Source organism: Cydia strobilella, chromosome 1 (genome assembly GCF_947568885.1).
Source record: "Cydia strobilella chromosome 1, ilCydStro3.1, whole genome shotgun sequence".
Lineage (NCBI taxonomy): Eukaryota > Metazoa > Arthropoda > Insecta > Lepidoptera > Tortricidae > Cydia > Cydia strobilella.
This window is the reverse complement of record NC_086041.1, coordinates 9,934,226-9,961,584: the sequence shown is the minus strand read 5'-3', so window position 1 is coordinate 9,961,584 and position 27,359 is coordinate 9,934,226. Positions and strand designations below refer to the sequence as shown.

The following is a 27,359-nucleotide window of genomic DNA, read 5'->3' as shown; positions in this document are numbered from 1 at the left end:
TGATGTAAACAACAAAAACCAGATTCCTACTCCGCAATCAAGATTTCATTCTTTAATTACACACGATTAGAGCCAACAACTTCAAGAAGAAGTCATTGTCCTATTGCTATTGCTCAGTCATTACTAGGTATTCGAAAAAAAAAAACAATTTCACTAGATTATATTTTATATTACCTACTTTAAAATTATGATTACAAGATACAAGTAATTGAACTATGGTTTCAGAATCTTGGAAAAATTTAAATTTATATAAACAAGAATCATATCATATAAACACGAATGCACGCAGAATATATAAAATTAAGTTACAAGTTATGCAATGTCTTCCATTCCACCATTAAGATAACGACAAAGATCATAATAATAAGGATAAAATTAAAAACAACAATCCAGTAGTCACGACAGATGCAAAGGTTAGAGATTAGCATGAGCACTGGCTGTATAATGAAGTGTTTGGCGACGCTTATGACAATAAAGCGACTGAAAGCGAGATACGGAGAAAGTAAGTAGGGTCAACATGCAGTAATAATGTGGGGCGTAATGATGTCAAGAGTGTAAGTGTAACGACACTTAAATATTCGGAACCAATTATTTTAAAATGATGAACGGGACCCACTCTCTTTCTCATAGACTGAATGGGTCACAAAACTTGGACCCGGTAAGACAACCAATATTCCATGACATGATTTAAGTTTGATCAATGTCAAATTCTCAACGTTCATGAATTTTTTTGGTAATTGCTAGTTAAAAACTCCGTATACTCCGTATAAACAAATAAGTTTTCAGATAATCCAGTAAAACGCTTACGGTTGTAGAAATTTTAATATTGCAATCTGATTGCCACCAAAAGCAAAATTTGTATGAATCTTTTGTTCAACCTGCTACCATTACCATAAAAAAGCCATTTAATTACTAGGGATGAAAGCGAGATTGCATCCACGTAAGGATTGCATCTTCGGAGTTCGGTTCTGTTCTGTAACATTCTGTAAAGGGGCCCGTTGTTATTCGGAACTGTCAAATTTTTGTTCTCGCTGACAGGCCGATATCGTCCGGCGGACTGATATAGTCAGTAGACTATCATAACATATTGAAAACACAAACGGGAATGGAATCAAATCCGAGTCATCGGTGCCACCACGATTTTAAAGCACAGAGAAGTTCAATACAAACCAAGGGCAACTTTGCATATTAAAATTTGGGTAATGGGGTAGAATTGAATTCCTTGAATTTTTTTATAAAAAGTTAAAGGTAGAATAATTAAAATTAAAATAGATATGACTAAAGCAATAACTCCTAGTTTATTGGGGATAGATCGTAAGATTGCATAGGCAAATAAAAAATATCATTCAGGTTGAATATGAGAAATATATAGAGGTATCACTTCATGGACAGCCTCTCTGATGCTTCCACTTTGAAAGTACCTATAAGGATTTAGTGTATCATTTAATGCAGCTACGCTACGTAAACGTAAGAATTAAATTCCCAACAAGAGCTATCCAACAGTTTGTTTGACACAGGCCATCGGCCCAACCAACGAAACAAATAAAACCAATGTTCTTTAATTATAGTAATCAATCATAATTCATAATAATTTTACCTACATTATACACGTAATAATTTAAAATAATACTGAAATCTCAATGGTAATATCGAGCTGATCTGATCATGGAGGCCGAAAGTAGTCATTGGAACTCTGTGACAAAACAACGCAACATGATTGATTTTGGGCCCTTCGCGAATTTCCTTGAAGTCGTAAATGAGTCCGATTACGGCGATAAAAGGTTGTATCAGAAACCAAACTTTTCCAAAAACTTATTTGGAAGTCGTTGAACAAATTTTCAGGGTTCAGGACAGCAGAGCATAGATAGCAGATCTTAGTAGAAGATACGTGATGGGGTGAGTGTCCAAATCGAATGAGACTAAATTAGCATACCTACCAGCAAAATACCAACCAGACTTAAAATTCTCAAGGTTGTTAATTTTACTCATTCTTTTACTTTATCTTTATATTTGTTGAATGACAATAATTTTTACAGTACATATGGTGCTACTTTTTCGCACTAGTGCGGGAATGAGCACTTTTCGTGTATATGTCGAAAGTTTAAAGGGCCATATGTACTGTAAAATGTTGTACGATACACGTGCGAAAAGGTAATTCGCAACTCGTGTCGATTTAAAACACTCCCTGCGGTCGTGTTTTAATTTATCGCCACTCGTTTCGAATTTTCTCTTTTCCGCACTTGTATCGTAAATAACTAAATATCAATGTTTATAGCTAAGGAGTGTATACATTTGCAGATGCACCTTTGCTTCTGTCAGATAAGCTTATTCTAACATCGCCGTCAGCTTTTTACCTATATATATTTAAAATAATATAAATAGACGTTAGATTACTATCGCCACGCTATGATCTAACATCTCGACCAGTAGCTTTTACCTGTCTAGAATCGATACTATCGGCAATCGATGCGTGTTTACATCGCCTGTCGCCGCATTGATACATCGATAAGCAATAATCGTAAAGGTAAATTAGAAGAGGTGCGACAGGAAACATATACAATGTGGCGGATATAGAATCGGTAGGGTCCGACCTTGCTGTCACCTTTCGGCATGTTATTGTTATGCGTGTTGCCTAAAAGATTGAGTGTATGTAGGGTATCGAACGTGAGCGATGATTAATAAACAAGCAAAAAGATTTAAAAGAGAAATTCTTCTACATACTGTGTAACTACATTTCTATTGTAGGTACCTAATTTTATTAAGTATACGTTGTTTTAAATGTACAAATGCACAAAATTATAAATGTAAATACAGAAGGGGGATACAACAAAGTGCTAGAACTGCGACACGTCAATTGAATGATCATTTAGACTAAATAGTTCCTAAATCAAATGAAGTCAAACCTTGTCCTGAGCAAAATAACACCAATCCGAACAACCATAACCCTGCCGTAGAACAAGAATTACGAGAATCAAGTAATATTTATTGCGGGCACCGGGCAGTGTTCGGGAAGGAGCGTAATTGTGAGGTGGTATAATGAACGGCCGGGCCCGCACTGCCCGCAGATTATGAAGAAGTATAGCATAAGACCCAATGCCAATATATATTATTAATGATACAAATATAGGTAGAATAGCGTTGCGAGCTGCATGGGTATTTCAGTGAACTTTTCATGCACATTTGTTGTTTGTAAACAATGTGCGAAAATATGCAATACCAATGTCATATTTTAACTCTGGACTCTGTCTGGTGTGTATTTACAACGTGTCCAATAAGCCCGAATACACATCTTTTTACCTTGGCTCTAAAGACATACGGATTACAGGCCATCAAATTCTTATCAAGAGGATCAGTGCACAATATTTTGAGGGTGGATCTTGGATGCCATGATAAAAAACGCAAAGTGCATGGCATTTCCGAAACGATCAAGAAAAAGAGAGTACAAAGATCTAACATAATACTTTCTTCGCACGCAGGTGACGAGTTTGTTTTTTCTGACGAGAAACTGGTTGTGTTAGAACAGCCTCATAATGCCCAAAATGTTCGATTGTGGGCACTACGGATAGAAGTGGATAGAAGACATTCCGGACAACCAGAAAAAATTTCCTAGGTTCCAGAGCTCACCATCGGTCATGGTGTGGGGTGCAGTATGTAAGAGGGGTTAACTACCTTTGGTATCTATTTCTAGATAAAGGCATTAAAATTATCGCACTTTGTTAGGACTGAGTTAAAGGGAGATGCTTAGACCGGATAAACAACTTCGGAAATTACAGATTTGTCAAAAATAAAATTAACTGTTTATTGGCCATTGGGCCATTTTTTGTTAATATATTGATACAGTTAATATTTATTTGTTAATATATACATAAAATTATATACAACACAATAAATGTTTTTAATGATTTGTCTGAATGGGATTTTCATTGACACAAAAAAAATCTGGCGCCGGTCTAATGAAAAATGATAAAGTAAAACTAGCGCACGCTATTTCCATAAAAATTTAATTTATCAATATTATTTATCTTTAATTTGAACTGTGTGTTTTTGTATAAAATTAATTATAAGTAATACAGTCACTTTATACATTTGCGTTTGCGTCAAATCCGGTAGTTCTGATATTTTGCAGACCTGTTTATGATGTTGGCTCAATGAATAATCCAAAATCCAAGTTTGTAACTTCAAGCGCCGAATGCAGCATTGTTAAAAATCGAAAATAAAACCGCAAAAATTTCAGATTTATTTCACCTCCATACGAAAGGCGACAAAGTTACTGCATTATTATTGTAATTATTTTTCAATGTATTTATCATAATATTTTATTATGATTATTATAGCGCTGAATTGGCAATATCATACAAGTTCAAGAGAAATTTCAAAACCGTAGATGTAACACTGTAACCAATTTTTTTTTTCATTGTGATTTTTTTCGCAAATGTATTAAAAAACGTCGTTTATTGTACGTGTGCAAGTGCACACTTGCAACAAAATGCACATTCCCATGTGTCAAGGGTCAAAATGTACATTCCCAAAGTTTCAAAAATATGTGTACGCTCCACCATCATACGAGCAGCAAGCAAAGGCGTCAGGTCAGCTTGCTCAGTCAGGTTGCTCAGTAAACACAGGCTGGGACTAAATGTTGTGCGCGTGTTTCGTCGGACCGGTGTTTCTGGGTGCATTCTCCAAAGTACGTAATCATTTCAGTTTTTACTTCAGAAATTGATAAATAAGCGAAAGGTTATTTTTTTTCTGTTATCCGAAAAATTAGTACATACTTACATTTATACTTACAAAAGATGATTCATTTGACTTTGGGAAAAAATACATACTAACTTTACTTAAGTTACTATGTATATCATATAAAAAAGAAAGGAATACATGACATGAATGAATTAAATACATGATTGATATTTTGACGCTTAAAACTGTGTATGAGTAACCTAACCAAACATACATTGTTATAATTATGATTTAAGTGCAACCCGTAAAATGTTATTAAGCATAACAGGCCTTTCTAGCACGTGGGCTAATTACATAAGTGGTGAGTTATGGGCCGGCTAATGCAGATCTAGATAAGTTGCGCTGAAGCCAGGATTTATGCGGCAGGTGATAACCGCACCAATATTAATAATGCCACTAATAATAGTGAGTAATGGGTACGCGCAAGATTATCCGCGCGCGCGGGCACCACAACGAGGTTATCAGCATTTGTTTTGCAGTAAAACCGTGGCAAAACAACGGCTGTCATGCCTGTCATATATTTAGAAATATATTTAGATCAAAGTAAGTAAGTATAATAAAATAACCTGTAGGGCACTATTTAAAATTGGATTAGGTATTAACTATGTAGCCAACGGCGATTGCCTTAGTAAAGTCATGAGGTACCTGCAATATATAGGTATTGTAGTTTCTCCTACCGATGCAATAAAATCCTGAATATCGTGATTTCGTGATGTTGAGATGTTTTAGATGCTGAAGGTACAGTATACAGGCATTAACCAAAATAAAATTGTACAAAACCACCTGCTTTGCTAACGTCCTTAAAACGGGATTAAGAATCCATAGACACGACAAAGGGGTGAGTAAAACTTAACAATTACACGTTACACCGTATCCAATAAGTCCGAATATAGTACAAATATTGAATAAAATAAATGTGCGAATAGTCAGTACAATCAAAATTGTATTTTATTAATGGCACACTTGTATTTACAATATTTTTTTCGGAATAACTCCTCCTTTAACTTTTTTACCATCCTCAAACGCTTCTCGAATGAATTACACGCAGCACGCACCATTTCCATTGGCATTTCGTCCCAAATACGCTCGATAACCTTTTTGAAATGATCCAGGTTTGTAATTTTATAATCATGTTGTTTCGAAAGCATGTACGACCATACAAAATAATCTAATACGTTCAAGTCTGGAGAACTGAGTGGCCATCCATATTTCAGCGGTTTAGTTTACCCCTCTTACATATTGCACCCCACACGTAGTACTATTAGTTATTCTGTGCCCACACCATGCCCGATGTTGAGCTCCGGAACCTAGGAACATTTTTCTGGTTGTCCGGAATGTCTTCTATGCGTGGTGCCCACAATCGATCATTTTGGGCATTATGAGGCTGTTCTAACACAAACAGTTTCTCGTCTGAAAAAACATACTCGTCACTTGCGTGCCAAGAAAGTATTAGGTTAGATCTTTGCACTTTCTTTTTCTTGGTCGCTTCGGAAATGCCATGTACTTTGCGTTTTTTATAAGCATGGCATCCAAGATCCACCCTCAAAATATTGTGCACCGATCCTCTTGATAAGAATTTGATGGCCTGTAATCCGTATGTCTTTAGAGCCTAGGTAAAAATATGTGTATTCGGACTAATTGGACACGGTGTAAATTTCGTAAACAAGGACACACAATTTGACACAAAACTCCTAGATTACCGTATCTAGATCTATATAGTAATAAATAATACTTGTAACCTGTAATTGCTATTTGCTTCTTATTTTATCAACCATATAGGCTTCAAGCTCATTTGGTACAAGTTAAAATAGTTTTCCTTAACCGTAGAAAAAGTAATTAATAAGACGTTAAACCCTAAAACGATAGCTTCAAATCCTTTAACGCATTCACTGCCAAGGGGTGTGGCCTAGGAACAAACTTTTATGACGGTGAACGCACATGTGCGTTGGGGGCAGTGAATGTGTTAACGACGAGAAAGTCGATAATCATTTAATCGTATATCACCGAAATCCATTACTAATTGCAATGACGAATTTTAAGCGATAACGATTATTTTCTCTCCATTTAAAATCTTCCACAAAAGGACGCCGTCCGGATTGTCTTTTTAACAAAGTAATATAAACTCGATCTCAGTTCCTGAGCATAGGTAACAATTTAGTTTAGCAAAGGAATTGCAATGAAATTGGCAAAATCGTTCAACACCATAAGACGCGAAAAGGTGTTATTCCGCGAGTAACATTACTTTCACGGATGAAAGATAAAGCTGTTAATTAAGTTACAGAAATGTCCAGTTGAAAAGACATCTTAGCTGCAGTGAGCTGTGAACGGTTTAATCGAGATCGAAAAAGCGAAAGAATTTTATAATATGTTTAGTTTTCGAAACTAAGCCATCATTGATAACGCTATTATTATTAGGACTGCGTCAATTTCGCGCGCAATGCGTTCGCGAATCGATTTAAGTGCATATCAATGATTTCATGAATTTTACCTACAGAAGTGCTTATATAATTTACAAGCTGCGCAATTTATACTAAGGATGAATTGAAAATAGCATAAAGAGCAAATTAAAAAAGATGAATGTAATGTGTGAATTTTTGTGTCACATTGAGCATAATATTTCAACCTTATAATATAATAGCTTGGTAACCTAATTTCTGGTTCAAAGAATGATTGGCATATAAGTTACATTCTGAATAGAAACCGTAAAAACACATAGACACACATTCACACAGTTGGTACTGGTGATTTCTGCTTACATTAATGCATTCTGCTTACATTGCGTTTTAATATCTGTATAAATATGAAATTAAACTTACTGGTGTCCAAAGCATAGGTTAATTTATTTTAAAATGAATGGTCTTGAAGGGGCACGCAATTATGTTTTGCTTTGATTATTCCTTCGAGAAATTTCCTTTAGAAATTTTACTATCTCGTAGTAACCTTTACCTGGTAAGTAGTAACGAGCTTTTACATATTTATAATTATTTCTCCCATGGCAAAATGATCGCGCGTGTGGTCTCATCTCTTCGCCGGGTCTGGCAGGCTATACGCTACCCGTCATGGGCTTTACAGCAGTATGCTTTACAACTTTCTCAGCTACAACAGCAGCAGCAGATGTTTACAATTTAATACGGGGATTACAAACGTGCCTTAGTATTTTACATAGTTTAAGCTAATTATGGTGACTGTATTATTATCGGAACTTATCTTTGGATGTTAATGAAACAAGCCACATTAGAATTTGAGGTCACTTGGTGTCGAGATACTTTAATCGTAGAATGTTATCCGTCAAAGTTAGTTTTATACCCTCAACCCTCACTCATGAAAAAAATATCTTAAAATTTCTAATATAAAAGCGTAGATAGTAATAATGTATTTGCTCTCAAGTGACATGATTGCTGTAGGTAAGAGGTATCGCACATTTGAATTTAATGGTCCCATTTGCGCTCTTGTCGTGAGTTTCGTAATAGCCTGTTACTACACTTTAGCATTGTTTATCAGCATGCCCAATGCCCAGCGTGTAAAAACGACGCGGATAATATCCGCATATATTATACCAGGCTACATACCGTAAATAATTAAGGTTCCTACAAATACGCCGTAAACGACCACTGTAATTAGTGGAATGAATTAGGCCAGGGGATGCAGGCTCTTTAACCCGACTCGAGATATATTTGGACTGTTGGAAAGACTACAGTTACAGAGGGCTCAAAACAGGACTAGATACCATATATAAAAATACCTTATCTTATTGTAAGTACAAAGTTTCAGACCAAAACTGATCATTGCCGTTATTAATATGTTACAGCATTTTAATTACGCGGAATTTTTAGAGTCGTTTAATAGACTGGGAAGAAGACTAGTGGGTACCATACGAAAACCTTTGGCGAAGGCATGATCGCATAAAGTGTTGCTATTATCTCCGACCTAACAGGCGGCCATTACGACACCAGCGAAGCGTACTTTTCTACATTAATACACGACATAATATAGGTACGTGATATACTTGTCAAATATAGCCGAGTGCAGCCCTGATCGCTAGAATGTAGGTATGTCTGGTACAAGTGGTACATTAAAAAGATGCATCGACTGCATCGCCAGTGGCGAGCATTGTCGAGATCGCTGCGTTATCGGCGGGCTCCGCTGCGTGGAGCCACTTTCGCGGCTTTCTAAATGCGAAGATTAGCACGCGGCTATCTCGGCGCGCGCCTGCTAATAGCCCGATTCAATATGGGGATTAAGGGGGTTCAATTGGGAAAGGAAGGGATCGAAATCGCTGATATTCATTATTATTGCAGATTTCACCGGCCGTCGGAATTTCTATAGAAATAGAGAATAAACCCTTTGAAAGTTTAAGATTTATAATCATTGGATTAATTGACTATTACGTTGCCGAGTTCAACATCGCATTAAAATCAATTAACATGACCAATAGAATTTAACAACTCTTTTTCCGTGCAATGGCATGTTGTTTCCCATAAAATAACACAGTCAATATTGTTTTTAAATTTTAGAACATCATAAGCCAATTTTGTTTAATATTAGGTATAATAGTTGGTTCCTACACTTCCTACCTATCTACCCAGGTAGCAAAATAACGTAAAATGACGTCAGCGACGTCATAATGACGGCATTATTACGTCATTATGACGTCGCTGACGTCATTTGACGTCATTTTGCTACCTGGGTAATTTTCCTGCATGTTGTCGTAAGTTTAATTTAAATTCATAGGTATTTATTTCTTAATATTTTTATTCAGCTTACAATGTAACATTACCTATTGGGTAGTCAAGTAGTTGTACATAAATATTCGAAGTGGCACTGGCAGTGACTGCAGTGAGAGTTCGATTGTTACTTTGTTACCTTTCTAATATAAGTTCCGAACACGCGGTCGCAAGGTCGTGCTCGGTCGTCGACTCACGCCACGCGCAACGACGCATTGTTTACCTTAACTAAGCTGCCCCCTGCCGCACGACTGGGTTATGATTATGACCACTACAAATACATAAACCTGAAATATTGGATTTTACATTTTGTACGTGACTTAAACCTAAACCTTAAGTAAGTAGGCAAGTGACTCTTGAGGAAGGTTTAAGTGTATAATTTGTTAAACCGTGCGAAGCCGGTGCTGGTTAATCGTAAATAAATATTTATTACCGCTATATTCTTGCCGCCTCTGTATTCCTAAATATACTTATAACGATTGATACAAGCGTACGACACGTCTATTAAATAATTCAGATATGAAATGTTCAAGCATTGCAATAAATTACTCGATAGCGTGTCAACCCTAGCAGCGTGTTGAGTGCTTGAAATGTCGCGGGCAATTTGAAGTCCAAGCTGGAAACTATTACGAAAGCCTCATAGGGTTATCGTTTATCACGCTGGAATAATTAAAATTATTGCAAAAAACTAAGAATATTTACATGTGAATAGAAGATTAACCTTCCATAAGAGTAAAACCACGAAAACGCTGATAATTTTATGTTAACAGTCAAATAAAGAACTTTAGTTTTTCTACGTTTATGGCTTCAGCATAAATGCCGTTATAAACATTTTTTAAACCAATAAGAGTTCAATCTACTTATCTGCTCCTAAGGAATACTATTGGCAACCCTGTCCAGTGGTAGCAGACCAATGCGGTAGCCAATGAATTCCTCGGCCACCAGGGGGCGATGGTATCGCAGTCGCAAGAATTATTGACCGCGGGTTGACCACACCTGGCTCGAAGCTTGACTTCGATTGTGCGCTCGTGTTACGTTGTGCTGGTCGTTACGTTTACAAAGTCGAAGGCAAAAATATCGATCCAGACAAATTGCTCAAAAATATGTGAACACGACTTTATTGTCTAAAGTGTAAGAGCGTACACATATTTTTGAAACTTTGAGTCACAGCTACGAGGCATTCATTGCCTGTTAAGAAGTTTTCTTTTTCCTCATTTTTCTTAGTTGAAACCTACAAGGTAAATAAGAAATGGAGAAAGTAAAAACGCAAAGCTTATTTTGTACCGCCATACTTATTTTATGAAAATCAGATTTAAGTTACGTGGAAGTGATAACTTTTGTAATAAGATTTCGTCACTGCTCCTTTGAAACACTCACGCACGCAACGTTTTCACGAAAGTTTTAGATCAGTTAGAGATCAGCAACTCCAAACGTGTCGGTATACATATAATACAGAAAATTTGATACATATCAGCGTTCATAAGTTTGTGATACGTGACATGGCGTCTGACAGACGGCAGAGAAAGCGGACACTTATAAAGGTAGGGAAATTTACGGAACACGTAAATGACTATTTTGTAAATTACTTTGGTCTTTTCCCAGTTTTGAACAAAACAAAATAATCACACGCAGCAAAACGGTTACGATTGATGATTCAAAGATTATGACCGGTCACTTTCTTTTGGTGGATTAACGTTTGCTGTTTGTTGCTTTAGATTTTGAAAGCGACTAGAAATATGTGTTACTGATATTGACATGAGGATATTTAAATTTGCAGCTACTTTGTTCACGAGCAAAACGATAACTTAATATTTAGTATAGACATGATACGACGACGTTAAACCACTGTCGCGGCCGAATAGGGCTGGAAGTAGGTAAATAATAACTACCGCGGCCCCTGACCTGACACGGACGTAAACTAATCTATTTCTTATCAATCATGGCAATCGCGTACCCCCCGGCTCGAAAGCTACACTCGACCGTATCGACACTCGATCTTATCGCCACATTGTGCAAAAACTGTCGCCCATCGTACGACTTGTCACTGTACTGACAGAGATTATCTGCGGAACAAATGAACCGTTTATGAATAGTTACGAAATTTTTTGTTCATTAATTCCACCTTTGTAAGTCTTACGTAACTGTAGGACAAGTTGGCATTATATTTGAAGACTATAGCGGTTCGTCTGTCAATTAAGTGGTGTAATAGTAAAAGAGTAGCAAAGTGATGGTGACAACAAAATTAAACTTTGTTATGGAGCTCGTTACACCGTGACTAGAACGAATTCCGAAAATGTTTACTTAAGTGGGTACGGAGAGTCCGTGGAAGCTTAATTAACACAAAGTGTGCAGCGACAAACTGTGGCAGTTCCACTATAAAGGTCATAATTTTCGTCGTTTACTAAGTCGGTAAAGTGAACTTGGTCTACATGTACCCTTTTCGAGATAATTTAACCAACTCTTCTCCCAAACCAACACGGCTGCTTTTGACTTCTATCAAAAGGACCGAACCTATCTTAACAAGTATGTCATTACTATATGTATACCTGTTCATAACGCTAAAACGGTATTACGTAATTAAGTAGATAATACAGGTAAGTAAGAGTAAACGAGACGTATATTTTCTGTTACAAAGTCTTACTTAGAACAACATTTTAGTAACGTAAAGTACTGATTTTAAGGTAGTATTTTGAATGCAGTTATTGAACAGCTTGCAACGCTTTAAGTATTGGTGCAGTTGACAGTCGATGACAAGCAAGACAAGTTTTTGTGTTGGCCCGTTGACGTAACAAGTCGTCAGCACAAAAAAGATTAGTTTTACGATCAAGAGCACCAAACTGGATCATATCAGTTTATTAACTTGGTTCACTTGTAGCAAGGGTACCTGGTCTGATCGGCGACTGATTGGAGCTGATACCCGGAACGTAGGTAGGAGAGCAGCTAGAAGAAATCGCCAAGTTCCTTTATTTTAATTATACCTAATACAATTATTAACAACAAGAAAGCGTGATCTAGATTTCCTTAATGAAATTGGTTACTTTACTTTCGTTTTTGCACTCAACCGCCTTCAAATTAAGTGTAAATGTTTAAAACCGAATGTCTTTAGGTAGGTACATACATACAGGCTACAATTTGCGCATAACATCTCTTGTTTATTTGTCTTCTTGAGCACAAAGGACGATTATGCGCAGATTTTATCGCGGAAACATGCTGAACTAAAATATTATTACAAAGACTTGTGACCCTTACATAAAAGCATGCCTATTAAAATTTCGAGCGAATACTGCTTTACAGCAATATTAAGCAAATTATTTTTCATCACACTTATATTTTAGTCTTCTAGTCTATAAGTTTTTAAAATTTGCCGGTTAGTCATGTTAAACAGAAACCTAAGAAACTACATTATATATTGTTGTAATAAATTATTTCTCCGTAACTATCACTACATAGTAAAAAACAAAGTCGCTTTCCGCTCTGTATGTATGTCTGTCCCTATGTATGCTTAGAACTTTAAAACTACGCAACGGATTTTGATGCGGTTTTCATGTATCAATAGAGTCTTCCTTGAGGAAGGTTTTAGTGTATAATTTGTAAAGGTTTTGTGTAACTCGTGCGAAGCCGGGGCGGGTCGCGTATGTAGCTGTTTGAAATTCCACATTATAAGTAAGTTAAAATTATAAATAAAACCGTGTCATTAATAAGTAATAACCCTTTATTTTGCTACTTAGGATTTCTCCTGACTCGTTATTTATTTTTGCCATATCGCTTTTATTGCACAATGTATATAATCAAAATAATTTATTAACTATATAGTTATTATTTTGACATAATGGCAGCCGTCAAAGCACTACTAAGCCCTATAATAAGCAGCAATTGATTCGTCAGGTATTTATTTGTATGCATTTATCGTCGGTTAAGTTTGTCCAGTGTATCACTAGCTCAGAGCGCGTTTGACTCGCCGACTATTCATAGACACCGAAATGCCAGGCGCTGATCTTTTGCATAAAAATAAACGTGTCTCATTTAATGAAATTAAAGTACTTTATTTTCAGTTTTAATTTTTGGGAACGTTAATAATCATAATACGTAAATCACACGTAACACAAATGGCACCAACAGACATAGAAGATAATATCTAGTCTTTGACAAGGCACGCCATTAGAATGTCTCAATTCTCAAATAAATCACTTTCACAAGTATGGGCCATTTAATTAAGAAACGAGGTTAAACTATAATCAACAGGACTGCACATACCATAACCGTGGAAGGATCGGCCACACCGGACGCATTAAAACCTACAGATTCATAATTAAAAACTGGTCAAGAGCGAGTCGACGCAGGGGCCGAAGGGTTAAATACTTTTATACATACGAAACACGGTATGCAAATAAAGAACTTTGAACTTCAGGTAAGTTCATGCAATTGCAATGTAATGCGCGTTAACAACTATGTTGACATGAATGCGAATATACACGGTGCCTAAAAAATAAGTGCATTCCCGTTGCCAGGGAGATTTTGGGATTATACTTACTGAGCAACTTTTACTATGGGACCAACCCCGAAATAGCGAATAAAAATTTGTCAGTTTTATACATTTTGGCTGGTCCATTTTCTATGGGAGGGTAATTTTTTTTTCGCGATTTCGTGGTTGGTCCCATAGTAAAAGTTGCTCAGTATAATCCCAAAACCTCCCTGGCAACGGGAATGCACTTATTTTGTAACCACCCTATATAACATGTTATGTTTTTACCATAGCAGGGATATTAGAATGCTGACAATCATATTTTGTAAGCTCAAATTTTAAGACACGCAAACAGGGATCCCTGAAATTGTAGGTTTCAAATTTGATTACTGTCACTATTGTTTAAACCCACCCATTAAAGTTTAAACCCATTTAAGCCCTAAAATCTGTTTATGCAATCACATTTTTTAGTCTTAAACATTTTTACTCCGTTTATTTTAGTAAGTCGTCACCGCCAGGCGCTACAAATTATAATTTTTTTACAAAAAAAAATATGAATGCCTATTTTAATGTAATGATTTTCAGAATAAAGAATAAATGGGCTAAATTGTCACAAAAAATTACGTTATTTTCTTTTGTAGTGCGATTTTTTTTTTGTATGAAAAGGTAAAACGATTATTTCAAAAATGAATTTCACGTCCCTAAATTATACGAAAATGATATGTAACTTGCCCTAGTTGCTAAGAGCAGGCAGAAATTTAGCACAAATTGGACCTGTGGAGCCGACTTTCCCCCCCCCCCCTTTTTAGTGTGCTTGCACGGTACGATCTCGTGGCTACCGGGCCTAATCGGCTTTTTTTGACCTAAGGAACAATCGTGCCTGGCGGCATCGCCTTACTTACTCCAGTAAAATGTACTATTTTAATCAAATGGCGAATACGAATAACTACCTACTCTAGGGTGCTGATTGTTGTTCTTTTACACATAGGCACTGCATAAACATAACAGTTATAAAAATTGTTATTCATTATTTAAGCTTATAACAGCTTTTGATCTACGCTGTTATTCATTATTTAAGCTTATAACAGCTTTTGATCTACGCTGTGACTGACAGTTTCACGGCAGTTTGTTTATTTATCACATCGTGACGTCATCAAGATCACGTGACAGCTTGGAGCGTTTAGGCGCGAAATTTAAACAGTAAACTAATAAAACTTGATTTTTTATTTAACATTAAGGAATAAAAAATTTAAATATAATTTTTTGTGTTTCGTGTCTATCTATAAAATGAAAACAGTTCTAAAAAATTGACAACATCCCTATTCATTAAAGTTTAAATTGAATACCTACTTACTCACAAAAATATTGAGCACTAAGAACCTTATAAACAGACTAGTGTAGTTATAAACTGAGTCTATTTACCTAAGGGACTACCTACTGGCCCCTAAAATGCAATTTTGGCACTACATAATAATTAAAAACCCATTACAAATATTTTTGTAAGCCAGCTTACATAATAAAATGAAGACATAAACTGTTTGATTGCGAACGTTATGAAGTTTAAATAAATTATTGAGGCCGTAAAATACATCCGAATATGGACTTAAGCTCGTAAAAACGCGTGAATAGTAATTAAGATACATATTATAACGTCTGTCTTGGAAGTTTACCCCATAAGGAAGTCGCTGAAAGGAAACGAAGTCGATTTACTTCACTTTGATGTAACACGAACACGACGAAATATTTTTCATTCTACGCCTACATTATGTTTGGTTTTAAAAGGTGCAGCTTGAGCTCATAGGAGATAGATACGGTACATTAGACAAAAAATAATTTCTTAAAAATAGTTATCTAAAATGTGATTGAATTGACATTTTACACAGTTTTTTTGCAATAACTTATCTTAGAAAAGCTTTCTATGAAGCAATAAATCAGGAAAATAAATAACCCTAACCAACTAAGATCACGATTATTCACGATCAATAACTCCAAACAGATCGGCCGTCAAATCGGGGAGGTTAATTCTGACGTCGTGCGACTCGCCCGGAAAACTGCACAAAATGGCACCTCGCATTAGTCAATCAAATGTAACTCGCGACAGTCGCAACACTACCACTCGGCGCTCGCACTTCACCATTTTCAACTTTAACACAATCAGATAATGTTCATATAAAGTATGGTTTTAAACCATTGGTTGGGGGCCAATTTGTGCAACTCTAGACATCGATCGTCTGCGATAGACGATCATTATGGAAGTGTCCTATTGGCTTATTGTTATTTATTGCTTTATACTCGTAATGCGCTTCGAGTAAATTTTTAGATCATGGATCGTAAAATACATTGGAGAAATTCGATTAAAGCGGGATATTGTATTCCACCGCTTAATTAACGATTAACTTATTGTTGTGGATACAGGACCTAATAACTGCAAATCTTGGAGTCATGGAGTACTATTTTGAACGGTGTGTCAAATTATACTCATGGACAAAAGAGGATCGGAAAAAAAAGGTTTAATTACTGGATTACAACACCTAAATTTGAAAATTAGAAATTAAACTTTTATTTTGCGTTCCTCTAAATTTGTCCATGAGTGTAAGTAGTTATTAGTTTCATTTTTTTTAATAAAAGTTACTAGCGGGTGTTAATGCACTATTGGATTGTTCAAAATTATGTTTAGGAAATATTTTCAATGGAACTGTTCCTGCAGATAATCTTGGGCACTTTAAGTTTAACACAAGGTTATGATGTTATAGATTTGCCGACCGAAAGTTTTTTGAAAAGATTTCGTGTTTGAAACTTCTCCGAAGGCGAACTAAATTTTCTATGTAGGTACCTATTAGCCCAGTAGTGGACGACGGGGGCTTAGCTTAGCCCAGTAGTGGACGTATATCGGTTGATATGGTGATGATGATCCAAATTATTTATATCCAAAGCGGAAGACTACCATTCGAAACTCTGTTATCTGTCAGTTTGTGTGCGCATGAATCTAATATAGTAAGTTTGTTTTTAATTACACGCATTGATGTTTTGAAGCGTGCACAAAGTTGGTAGCTAATGGTCCGTGAGTCAGGCGCAGAAGTTGGATAGGCAGGACGTATGACCTTTTTACTTATGGGCGAGCTACATGTGATATATCTAAGCTTGGAATCGGCGCCACAGGAACAATATTTCAGTATGGAGACTTGAAATTCATTTGCAAGCCCTAAATTAACACTACATATAAGAACACTTTCATTACAGTACTTTATAATTATTATAGTACATATTTAGAATTTAGATAATTATTTATCAACAATTTGATTTCATTTACTTAACTTGAACTTAAATTCAGCTTTTCAAGGAAGTATAATTTTGAAAACCCCGTTCCTCTTAACGCTTTTGTGCAAAATCTAGAACTTCATTAAAAGGTCTTTGCACTTATTTTCTACACACGCTTCAATACGGGCAACTCGAAAACGAAAACAACATTGCATCACACCAGAATCACAATAGGGCATAGACCAACAAAATGAGCGGTGATTTAGTTTTATTTTTTTAGAAATCTTTATTAAGACTTAAGAACTATTCCAAATTTGAGCTTTATACATAAAGCAACAAGGTTGTGTTTGCAAATATTCAATTAAGCAAGATACGACGATGAGAAAGAAAATTGTAGAACTTTCCACACTGCATCCTTCAATACTATGAGACAGTGAGAGCGCATTGTCCCCCTACAAAGTACAAAGCGCTCTCACTCACGAAACGTCAACCCTAATTAAGGGCATCGCTCCATCGCGCGTGATTTACGAGGGTCATTAGGCCGGCCGGCGCGCGGCACGATCCCGGCCCGCAATGGATAACGTGTAAGCGAGCCGATACGAGTTCGGCGAGTGTTATAATTTATTAGCAAATAAATAATTTGACTTGACAATTAGTATAATAAATGTCTCTGGATAAAAGTACGTAGTGCATATGCTGTAAAATACCTTAGTTATAGTAGATTGTTAACCAAGGGATAAGGGATCTCACTGTGTTCGAGTGCCCAACTACCTCGGCAGGAATGAATGCCTTTCACCCAAATTAAACACTTTACTTTTCATTTAGAATACGAGGAAAGTAAACTGCATGTGATATTTTAAAAACATGACTCGAGTATAATTTTTTATAGTATACAATTTTAGTGTTTGACGATCCTTTTGTGAATTCTTATTATTAAGTTTGACGCATCAATAAATTGCTCTGATATTTAGATCATTTAGATTAAGGTAATATTTAAAACTTGACAATTTAAAAGTGCTTGTTGCTAGGCCTATTTGAATAAAGACTATATTGACTAACTTTGAGTATTTCTTGGTACTTTCAATTAACAATTTAGGCAAAAGTATCGTTATTTATGGAATGGGGAGTTAAATATCAGAATGGAAATTGTATAAGAAATCCATTTAAACCCAAATTTCAATTGGTTATCGTAAAAAAATTAAAAAAACGTACATTGAACGTACAAAATACTCTAGTGCAGAAACGCATCATTTTCTGCACACCTTTTAGAACAACAATGACCCTCTTTCAGAGCATGGCAAATGAAAAATAAATCGTTGTATTAGTTGTAAAGACCCACAATAAGATGGTCCGACGATCTGATTAAGGTCGCGGGGAGCCGATGGACGAGAACAACGCAAGACTGGTCGTTGTGGAGATCCCTGGGGGAGGTCTATGTCCAGCAGTGGACGTCTTTCGGTTAATATGATGATGATGATGATTGGTTGAATTTAGAGAAAAAGCAGCTTACGCAGGGTTCCAATACTAGTACCACCTCAGTAATTATTACCGAAATCCATAATTACAATTACATACCTACTATGATGACTATTTATTTAATTATCATGTAATACTTAAATAGTCGAGTTTCTTAAAAATTGTTGACAGATTTGTTTTGTTGAGAAAATCCATTTTATGTAAGCTAAATAACTTAATTGCTATAGAATGAATTACGACATCCTGATTACCTTATGTAATTTTTATAATGTTCACTGTAGAGAAATTTACCTAAATTAAGAAAAAAATGACATCATACACACTGAACACTGAAAGTTAGTTAACGCTAGCACGTACCTCATGTTCCGTCAGCTTCCTCAACAGCTCGTGGTAGGGCGCGGCGCGCGCCGCGGCCAGCGACGGCGGCGGCAGCCGGCCCTCCATGCCGTGCAGCCAGCGCCGCAGGCAGCGCAGCTCGTGCGACGTGTCTGCAAGTATTGCTTCATTACTAAATTAATCGAATGTCAGTCTTTCCTATATCCCTTAGCCTGATAAAGGGTTAATTAAGCTTTCTAATTCCCAAACTATATCAAACTGTTTTGCTGCGAAAAGGTAACAAACAGACAGACGTGGTTACCTTCGCATTTATATTTGCGTGGAATATGGATAGAACATCAAAAAGAAACAATGCGAGGAGCGGTTATAGCGCCATCTAGTAAGGCGTGATAATGATAAAAATATCTCTTACAACGCCATCTACCGAAAGGTAGCAGGACTATAATAACAGTGCCATCTAGTGTTGAATAGACACACATTGTTAGAGCGCCATCTATAGAAAGGTAATATAATCATCACTTTAGCATAGCTCGCTAAGGGTGGTATTCCACTTGTCCAATTTCTTTGTCCAATGTGCATTGCGTCTCACACTCTCATGAACCACAATGTGAGACGTAAATACACATTGGACCAAGATATTGGACAGGTGGAATACCACCCTTAGCGAGCTATGCTAAAGTGATGATTATATTACCTTTCTATAGATGGCGCTCTAACAATGTGTGTCTATTCAACACTAGATGGCACTGTTATTATAGTCCTGCTACCTTTCGGTAGATGGCGTTGTAAGAGATATTTTTATCATTATCACGCCTTACTAGATGGCGGATTACTAGTCGCTAGTTTAACGGCGCCATCTATACTCACTTTTCATAACTACTAGCCTAACCATAAAGCGCGATACGTCAAAGGAAGAATATTTAACTTGTCTAAAAGATGGCGCTAACAACAATTTTTTTTTTATACCACGTCGGTGGCAATCAAGCATACGGCCCGCCTGATGGAAAGCAGTTACCGTAGCCTATGGACGCCTGCAACACCATTACATGCGCCTTGCCGACCCTTTAAAAACCTGTACACTCCTTTTTTGAAGAACCCCATACTGTAGCCCCTCGGGAAAACCAACATTTACATCAAGGATTTACATTAAGTTTAGTAATCAGTCGAATAGGTGTCGCTATACGTTTGAAATAACCGTGAATAGTCGTACTGACCGACAGTGTCAGTGCCTTCTCCGTCGCGTTGCGGCTGTTCGGGGCTCAGCAGCAGACGCAGGCCTTCCCATTTCGCGTTCAAATGGTCCACGCGCCAAGTTACCTGAAATGATAAATTGAAAACCTTGTTTTAATCTCGTGTCCCACTTGTAGGATTTGTGTACAAAACTGATAAGGGATTTCAGCATAGTTTAACTTCATTTCAAAAGTATTTGTTAGTGGGCGTCCAGACAGGCCTCCTTCAATCGCTCAAAGCCACGCGCTATATGCCTACCGCTCGGCGTATCGTCGATGATACAATCGACAGAGGGCCGCCGAACGCCCGCCTGAGCGCTCGCACCGCACGTTTCCCGCGCTTACGCTTCGAAATGCCGAAACCACGTAATTATTGTGCAGTAGATGGGTGTAAAAGTCAAAAAACAAAAGAAAATTTGTCGTTTTTTTAGGGTTCCGTACCCAAAGGGTAAAAACGGCACCCTATTACTAAGACTCCGCTGCCGCTGTCCGTCTGTCACCAGGCTGTATCTCAGTATCTCATGAACCGTGATAGCTAGACAGTTGAAATTTTCACAGATGATGTATTTCTGTTGCCGCTATAACAACAAATACTAAAAAGTACGGAACCCTCGGTGGGCGAGTCCGACTCGCACTTGGCCGGTTTTTTCATTTCCGAGAGACGAAGAAAGGAGAGTAGTATTTTAAATCTATCTTTATGAATTTTGTCACTATTTATTTCTTTGAACATAAGTAGATAAATCGTAAATTAAGATAAAAGATAAAGATAAAGATAAAAGACATTTATTCGTGACGATCACAACACAAGTACGAACATGTACAGACAACAACAGCAAGAAAAGAAGAGATCATCAAGTGTGCATCACGAAATGGACCCAACTCAGCATAATGCTAGCTATAAAGCCAGCGCTGGTCTTCCGTAGGGCCCATTCGGTGATGCCACGACAGATAACACACAAAGATACATATTAAAACATTACAAAGCTACACACATAGAATACCTAATTATATACAAACATATTAACCAAACCAAAAAAATATACATGAAGAGCACAAACAAAAATAAAAAAACAAGTATACAAGAAAAAAAAAGAAAAACATTCAAGAAACAAACAAACAAATCCATAGACAATTAATAATTATGAATGCGACCAAAAAACCAAAAATCTGTCAAAAAAAAGGAGTTCTATGAGTCAGGTATTATAAGTGTTGTTTTTAAATATTTGATTGACTAATATAAAATATGGTTGATTCGCAACATACGTTTTATTACAATAATAACATAAGTAACAGTACAACCCTAGCGCATTCTTACAATGACGCGTTGGCACGTGGCTCGCACGGCGAGCAAGGCAGTCTCGACTCTTTGTGCGCATACTTATGGTACATTTCTTCTCGTCCTGAGCAGCAGGTATTATTATTAAGATTTTGTAGGCGTAGTATGTGTAGTGTAGGTATTTTCGCTTTTGTATGGGAATGATGTATCTGTTACGTAGTAACTATTTATTAATCTGTGGTCCAGACGAGACAATTAAATTAACATTTTGAAATTAAATTGGCGTCAATCTCATATGCGCGCGCGCGCACGCCCAAACACGCATACTAGCGTCGAGAATTGTCATTCTTGCGTCCGCACCTCCATTTGATCGGTCATAATCTTACAATCACATCTAGTGGGATCAGCGAGCCACTTTTGTTTTAAAACTGACAATTTAATCAGGTTGTGCGAAAAATTGTCCTATCTGAACACTGCCTTATGGGGCATTTCACGTCAAGCGGGCAGCAAAAAAATTGTCAGGTTCTGGATTTTATTCATAGTTGGATTAATTGGACCTATATGTGAACTAAAAACGAACGTGACCTAACTCGAAAGTGACCTCTTAAGCATGTGACATACCCCGCCTAAACCTAGCTATAGTTATTAAGTTACCTCTAGCGTTTTGTTAAAACATAAACGTTTTGTTTTCAGTTCCAAGATATGGTTGATCAGTGATAGCGCTACAAGGCACGATTGAATAATACATGATTTGCTTTTATACATCTTAACCGATGAAATATTGTTTATTGCTTTAATTCCGTTACGCAAAAGTAAAAAAAACCGTAATTGGCCATTAAAGACTGCCACATAGAACTATAGGTACCGCTCAGTACGGAGCGTCGCGCAGTACTTTCGAATTACTTCATGAATCTTCAAAACCAATCGAGATGCCATTATAATTTTTTTTATAGGACATTAGTACACCATAAGCTACATTATTGTGTAAAAATAAAAAATATAAAAAAATGCGAAGTTGGAAAAAAAAAGATATTTAATACTAACTTCCGGTTATATGAAAAAAAGATAAAAAAAACTTTTTTTTTATAATTTTTCAAAGAAATCAACTAATATTCTCAAATAATCACTATTTAGTTATAATTAAATCCATTGAAAGAATTGCAATAATAATTTTTAAAAAATCCGTTCCTCAAATATTTGTAGTTTTTTCAAATGCGTATAAATTTTTATCGAAGCAATATATTAAAAAAGTAATGATGCCAAATTTTTTAGTTCACATATAGGTCCAATTAATCCAACTATGAACAAAATCCAGAACCTGACAATTTTTTTGCTGCCCGCTTGACGTGAAATGCCCCTTATATCGAATTTGAATGGAAGAGATAAGCGAGATTTAGACTAGCAAGAACTTGCATGCAATTTTCATTACGTTGTGTTATCTGATCAAACATGTTGAATGCAGTTTACCTCAGTAGTCAGCAATGTAACGTAAATTGCATGCAAGTTCTTGCTAGTCTAAACCTCGCTTTAGATTGATCGCTAGCAAGAACTTCCTGCAATTTATTGCGTTTACGTTAGAAGAAATAAGCTTGCTAAACCTGTTTACTTAGCAAGATTAGCAAGTTATTAAATGAACAATCATGCAGTCATCAGCTATTGCAAGTTTTATGGCTTGTGTAAATCTGACTTGAGTATAATATTAATATTTACCTCTGCGCTAGCCTCCGGAATGCGTTCCAGTATGGCGCTCGCCTGCTCGATGAACTTTGCTCGGCGCGGCTCCACCGACGCCAGTTCGGCCATGCGGCTCTACATAAAACAATCGACGCATTAGACATATGTACTTTAAATATTTGGTTGCCTTTTTCAAACTGCATCAAATTCATGTTCGTTTTGAAAATTAAGGAACTTATATTTAAAACCTGATTTGTTTCAATAGCTATTTATGCAACAAGTGCGGAAAGTGTATGATTTCCGACGAGTGGAATTTTATTCACGAGCGAGCAAAGCGAGCGACTGAATAAAGGAATACAAGTCGGAAATCATCTTTACGCACGTGTATCATACAATGTTTTACTATGCATTGTGCGAGTAAATAAAAAAACATATCATGGCAAATAAGTTTAATTATTAAAAGGAGTGTTTTAAATCGACACGAGTTGCGAATTACCTATTCGCACGTGTATCGTACAACGTTTTACAGTACATATGGCCCTTTAAACTTTCGACATATGCACGAAAAGTGCTCTTTTCCGCACTAGTACGAGAAAGTAGCACCATATGTACTGTAAAAAAAAAATTGAAAACAAAAAGCACTAGTGCGGAAAAGTAGTACTTTCCGCATGATATGGCTCCGTAGGAAACGCACTTTTCGAGCAAATTAAAGTTAATGTTAATAATATTGTCTTCGGTTACCGCGATAGTTACTCATGAAATAAAACTATGAAAACGGATTATATCGCGTATATTTATAATACATCCCGACGTTTCGAACCCTTTACAGCGTTCGTGGTCAACGGGTGACTGAGGAAAAATTACAAAGTGCAAAAATACCCACATACTAAAATAATGAACAATCATAGACTACAAACTTTAAGGCTGGTTGTACATGCAAAAACGGTTCATAAGGCTAGTTATACACTACAATTATTTTCAAGTAAAGATATATATTTATACGCGATAAAAACTACGCCGGCTCCAACCCTACACCACGGACCCGAGAAGATTTAATTCCCTCCTAAATTGTAGGAGGGTATCCCAATATAGGACCGGCAACAAACTCGGCGGGACACATCTTTTCAAAACATATTATACTCAGAATGTCCAGCATCATCCAACACTAAGGTCTCACAGTCTATGTCTCGCTTGCTCCTTTATCAGATGGACTACAGGATCCCAAGCTGGGAGCTTGGGATAATTTGGGGAAATACTTGGGGAAATTTAGGATCATTGTAGTGTATAACTAGCCTTATGAACCGTTTTTGCATGTACAACCAGCCTTAAAGTTTGTAGTCTATGATTGTTCATTATTTTAGTATGTGGGTATTTTTGCACTTTGTAATTTTTCCTCAGTCACCCGTTGACCACGAACGCTGTAAGGGTTCGAAACGTCGGGATGTATTATAAATATACGCGATATAATCCGTTTTCATAGTTTTAAAGTTAATGTTATCAGTTTATAGAAAATTAAAAATAACACCTATATATATCAAATGTTTCGTTTCTGCATAAATCTAAGGATATAACCAAACGGAGACGCCACGTCTGTAATGTTCTGTACAAAAAAGTCTGCCGATTTTTGCGGAGGAGGGGAACGTCAAATGTATACGTAACGTAAAAATAGCCATGTCAGATCCATACATTGTGTATGAGACCATTGGCCGACTAAATAGTCGGTCGACAGAGGGGAACGCCTGTTAATGGCTACTCCGTTTGGTTATATCCTCCTAGTATTTTCCCATAGTATTATGAATTTTTATAGCGGGATCATATGCAAAAACCGGCCAAGTCGAGTCGGACTCACGCACGAAGGGTTCCGTACCATCACGGAAAAAAACAGCAAAAAAATCACGTTTGTTGTATGGGAGCCCCATTTAAATATTTATATTATTCTGTTTTTAGTATTTGTTGTTATAGCGGGAACAGAAATACATCATCTGTAAAAATTTCAACTCTCTAGCTATCACGGTTCATGAGATGCCTGGTGACAGACGGACAGCGGAGTCTTAGTAATAGGGTCCCGTTTTCACCCTTTGGGTACGGAACCCTAAAAAGAGTTGTCCAAAAGAATTTCTCATGCAAAAAATTATTTGTCACATGACTTCAGCCAATCGCTAGTCTGTTTTGCCGCGATTTTGCCTAAGCAGAAAATACTTTTTGTTTTGTTTGATGTAATTTTTTTCAAAGGACCCTTACTTCAAACCTCTGGGGCTACGAATAATATATGATTTGTCCTTTTAACATCCGTGCATAAAAGGTTTTGTCCAAAATGTCCAAGCATAACACGATTTGTCCATTTTTAAAACTTAAAAATCTAAGTTAATTTGTAGGTATGGATAGTTATTTCGAATAATTTTAAAATGGTATTAGTCAACAATATTATTTTTAATGAATAGCGCAAAGTTTCAGTTGTATCAATGTAATAAGAAATAATAGTTTATTCCATTTATCTCAGTTTCACATCACGGTGACAAATGAGGTTTTGAATATAAGCTCCTCAATTGTAGGGGAGCATCAAATAAATTTTAAATTCCTACGTGATTTCAGGTAGAAAAAGCCACAAATTATCCTTCATGAATATTCATGATTTTAAGATTCCATATTAGTTCAGATAAATGATTAGATTTGGAAACGACAAGGCATTGTCCGCATCTACTTCCACTGGTAAGATTTAGCCTCAAGAAAATCTAGTCTACTTGCGAAGCGGTAGCGCCAGCTGACCAATTTTTATTAGCAGCTGACTGGGCGCCTACTGCCGGTTGGCTCTTACCGTTCTTAACTTCCTGCTGCTCAGGTTCTCGGGACTAGAATATATCTCCTCCTGCACTTGCGACAGCCACTGGCACAGCTCCCCAAACTCTGCCACGAGCTGGCTGAGCGACCACTGCCGGTTGAAGCCGGCGGCCGGGTTGAGCCGCGGCAGCAAAGCGGCCGACTTGCTCAATAGCAACTCGCCGTTTGCTTCCTGGAAAAACGAGACGAAATCATTAACATTGCGTATTCAATTTAATAGAAATACAATAATGTGTTGTTGCGACTTGGCACTCTTGACTATACCAATGTTTGGCCGCGGCTGATTTCACAACAACTTGGAGAAAGACAAGTCAACAGTAGCGAAATCCTCCATACAAGTAGTATAGGTATATGTAACAAACGAAATGTGGCCGTACATCGTACATAATAGTAACTTCAAAATGTTTTCTTGATCTTTCAGACATTAGGGTGAAAAATGAAAATATTTACTGATAACAATTGTTACATGCTGTCTTTTTTTACATAGTATTAGGTAGGTATGTATGAATGATGTGCATATACCTGTTATATCCATATTACATAAATAAAATTAATTATTAAAATTATTAGTATATCAATCATTGTATATCAAATATATCAATGGGAATATGGTTTTTGGACAAAGCTGAATCACATTCACTGCGATATAAAATATAAATGCTCCTTGTTTATTAAACAATCCCACAGCTAGCCATTTTTTGGTTAATTATTAGGAACGGTTTAGAACCATAAGTTTTGTTGAAAAATAGTGCATAGGTATCACACCTTGCAGGTGTCGATGAGGTGGTTGTCCATGATGTAGTCGTAGTGGTGCTGCAGCAGCGGCCACAGGTCATTGCCGGCGCTGCCGCTGGCCGCCGAGCCCCAGCTCCTGCGAGCCTCGCGACACGGCTCCTTCTGTTAAAGTAGCTAACCTTGCAGGTGTCGATGAGGTGGTTGTCCATGATGTAGTCGTAATGGTGCTGCAGCAGCGGCCACAGGTCGTCGCCGGCGCTGCCGCTGGCCGCCGAGCCCCAGCTCCTGCGCCACGCCTCGCGACACGGCTCCTTTCTGGAATGGTCAAAGCGAAATTCGGAAGTTGAATCGATTGTAATCGGAATGGAATATGGAATGCAAATGTATGCTATGTAGAGGCTAATCGTAAGGCCCTGTAGGTTTGTGCTATTCACTCACTCTTACTGAGCGTAAGCGTGAGCGAAAGGGATATGCGTGCTCGGGTCTGTGGATATCATGTTTTTAAATTTTAATTTGTTGTAAGTTTTAACAAAAAAAAGGTAATCGCAATTTTCATATTTTTAGCTTTTGTGCATAAATTGGTGCAAATTTTTAAATCAGTCGAGAAAATTCTC

General features: G+C 36.9%; 1 protein-coding gene across 1 annotated transcript in view; it reads right to left on the bottom strand.

The window, feature by feature from the left end:
- LOC134741191 (klarsicht protein) overlaps positions 1-27,359 on the bottom strand; it is a 357,523-nt gene that overhangs the window by 204,185 nt on the left and 125,979 nt on the right. Inside the window, exons 5-9 of the mRNA XM_063673968.1 lie at positions 26,925-27,060; positions 25,988-26,182; positions 23,209-23,307; positions 20,208-20,310; positions 19,015-19,145 (exon numbers count right to left, since the gene is read on the bottom strand). Of these exons, the coding sequence (XP_063530038.1) occupies positions 19,015-19,145; positions 20,208-20,310; positions 23,209-23,307; positions 25,988-26,182; positions 26,925-27,060 (664 nt within the window). The remainder of the gene's footprint in view (positions 1-19,014; positions 19,146-20,207; positions 20,311-23,208; positions 23,308-25,987; positions 26,183-26,924; positions 27,061-27,359) is intronic.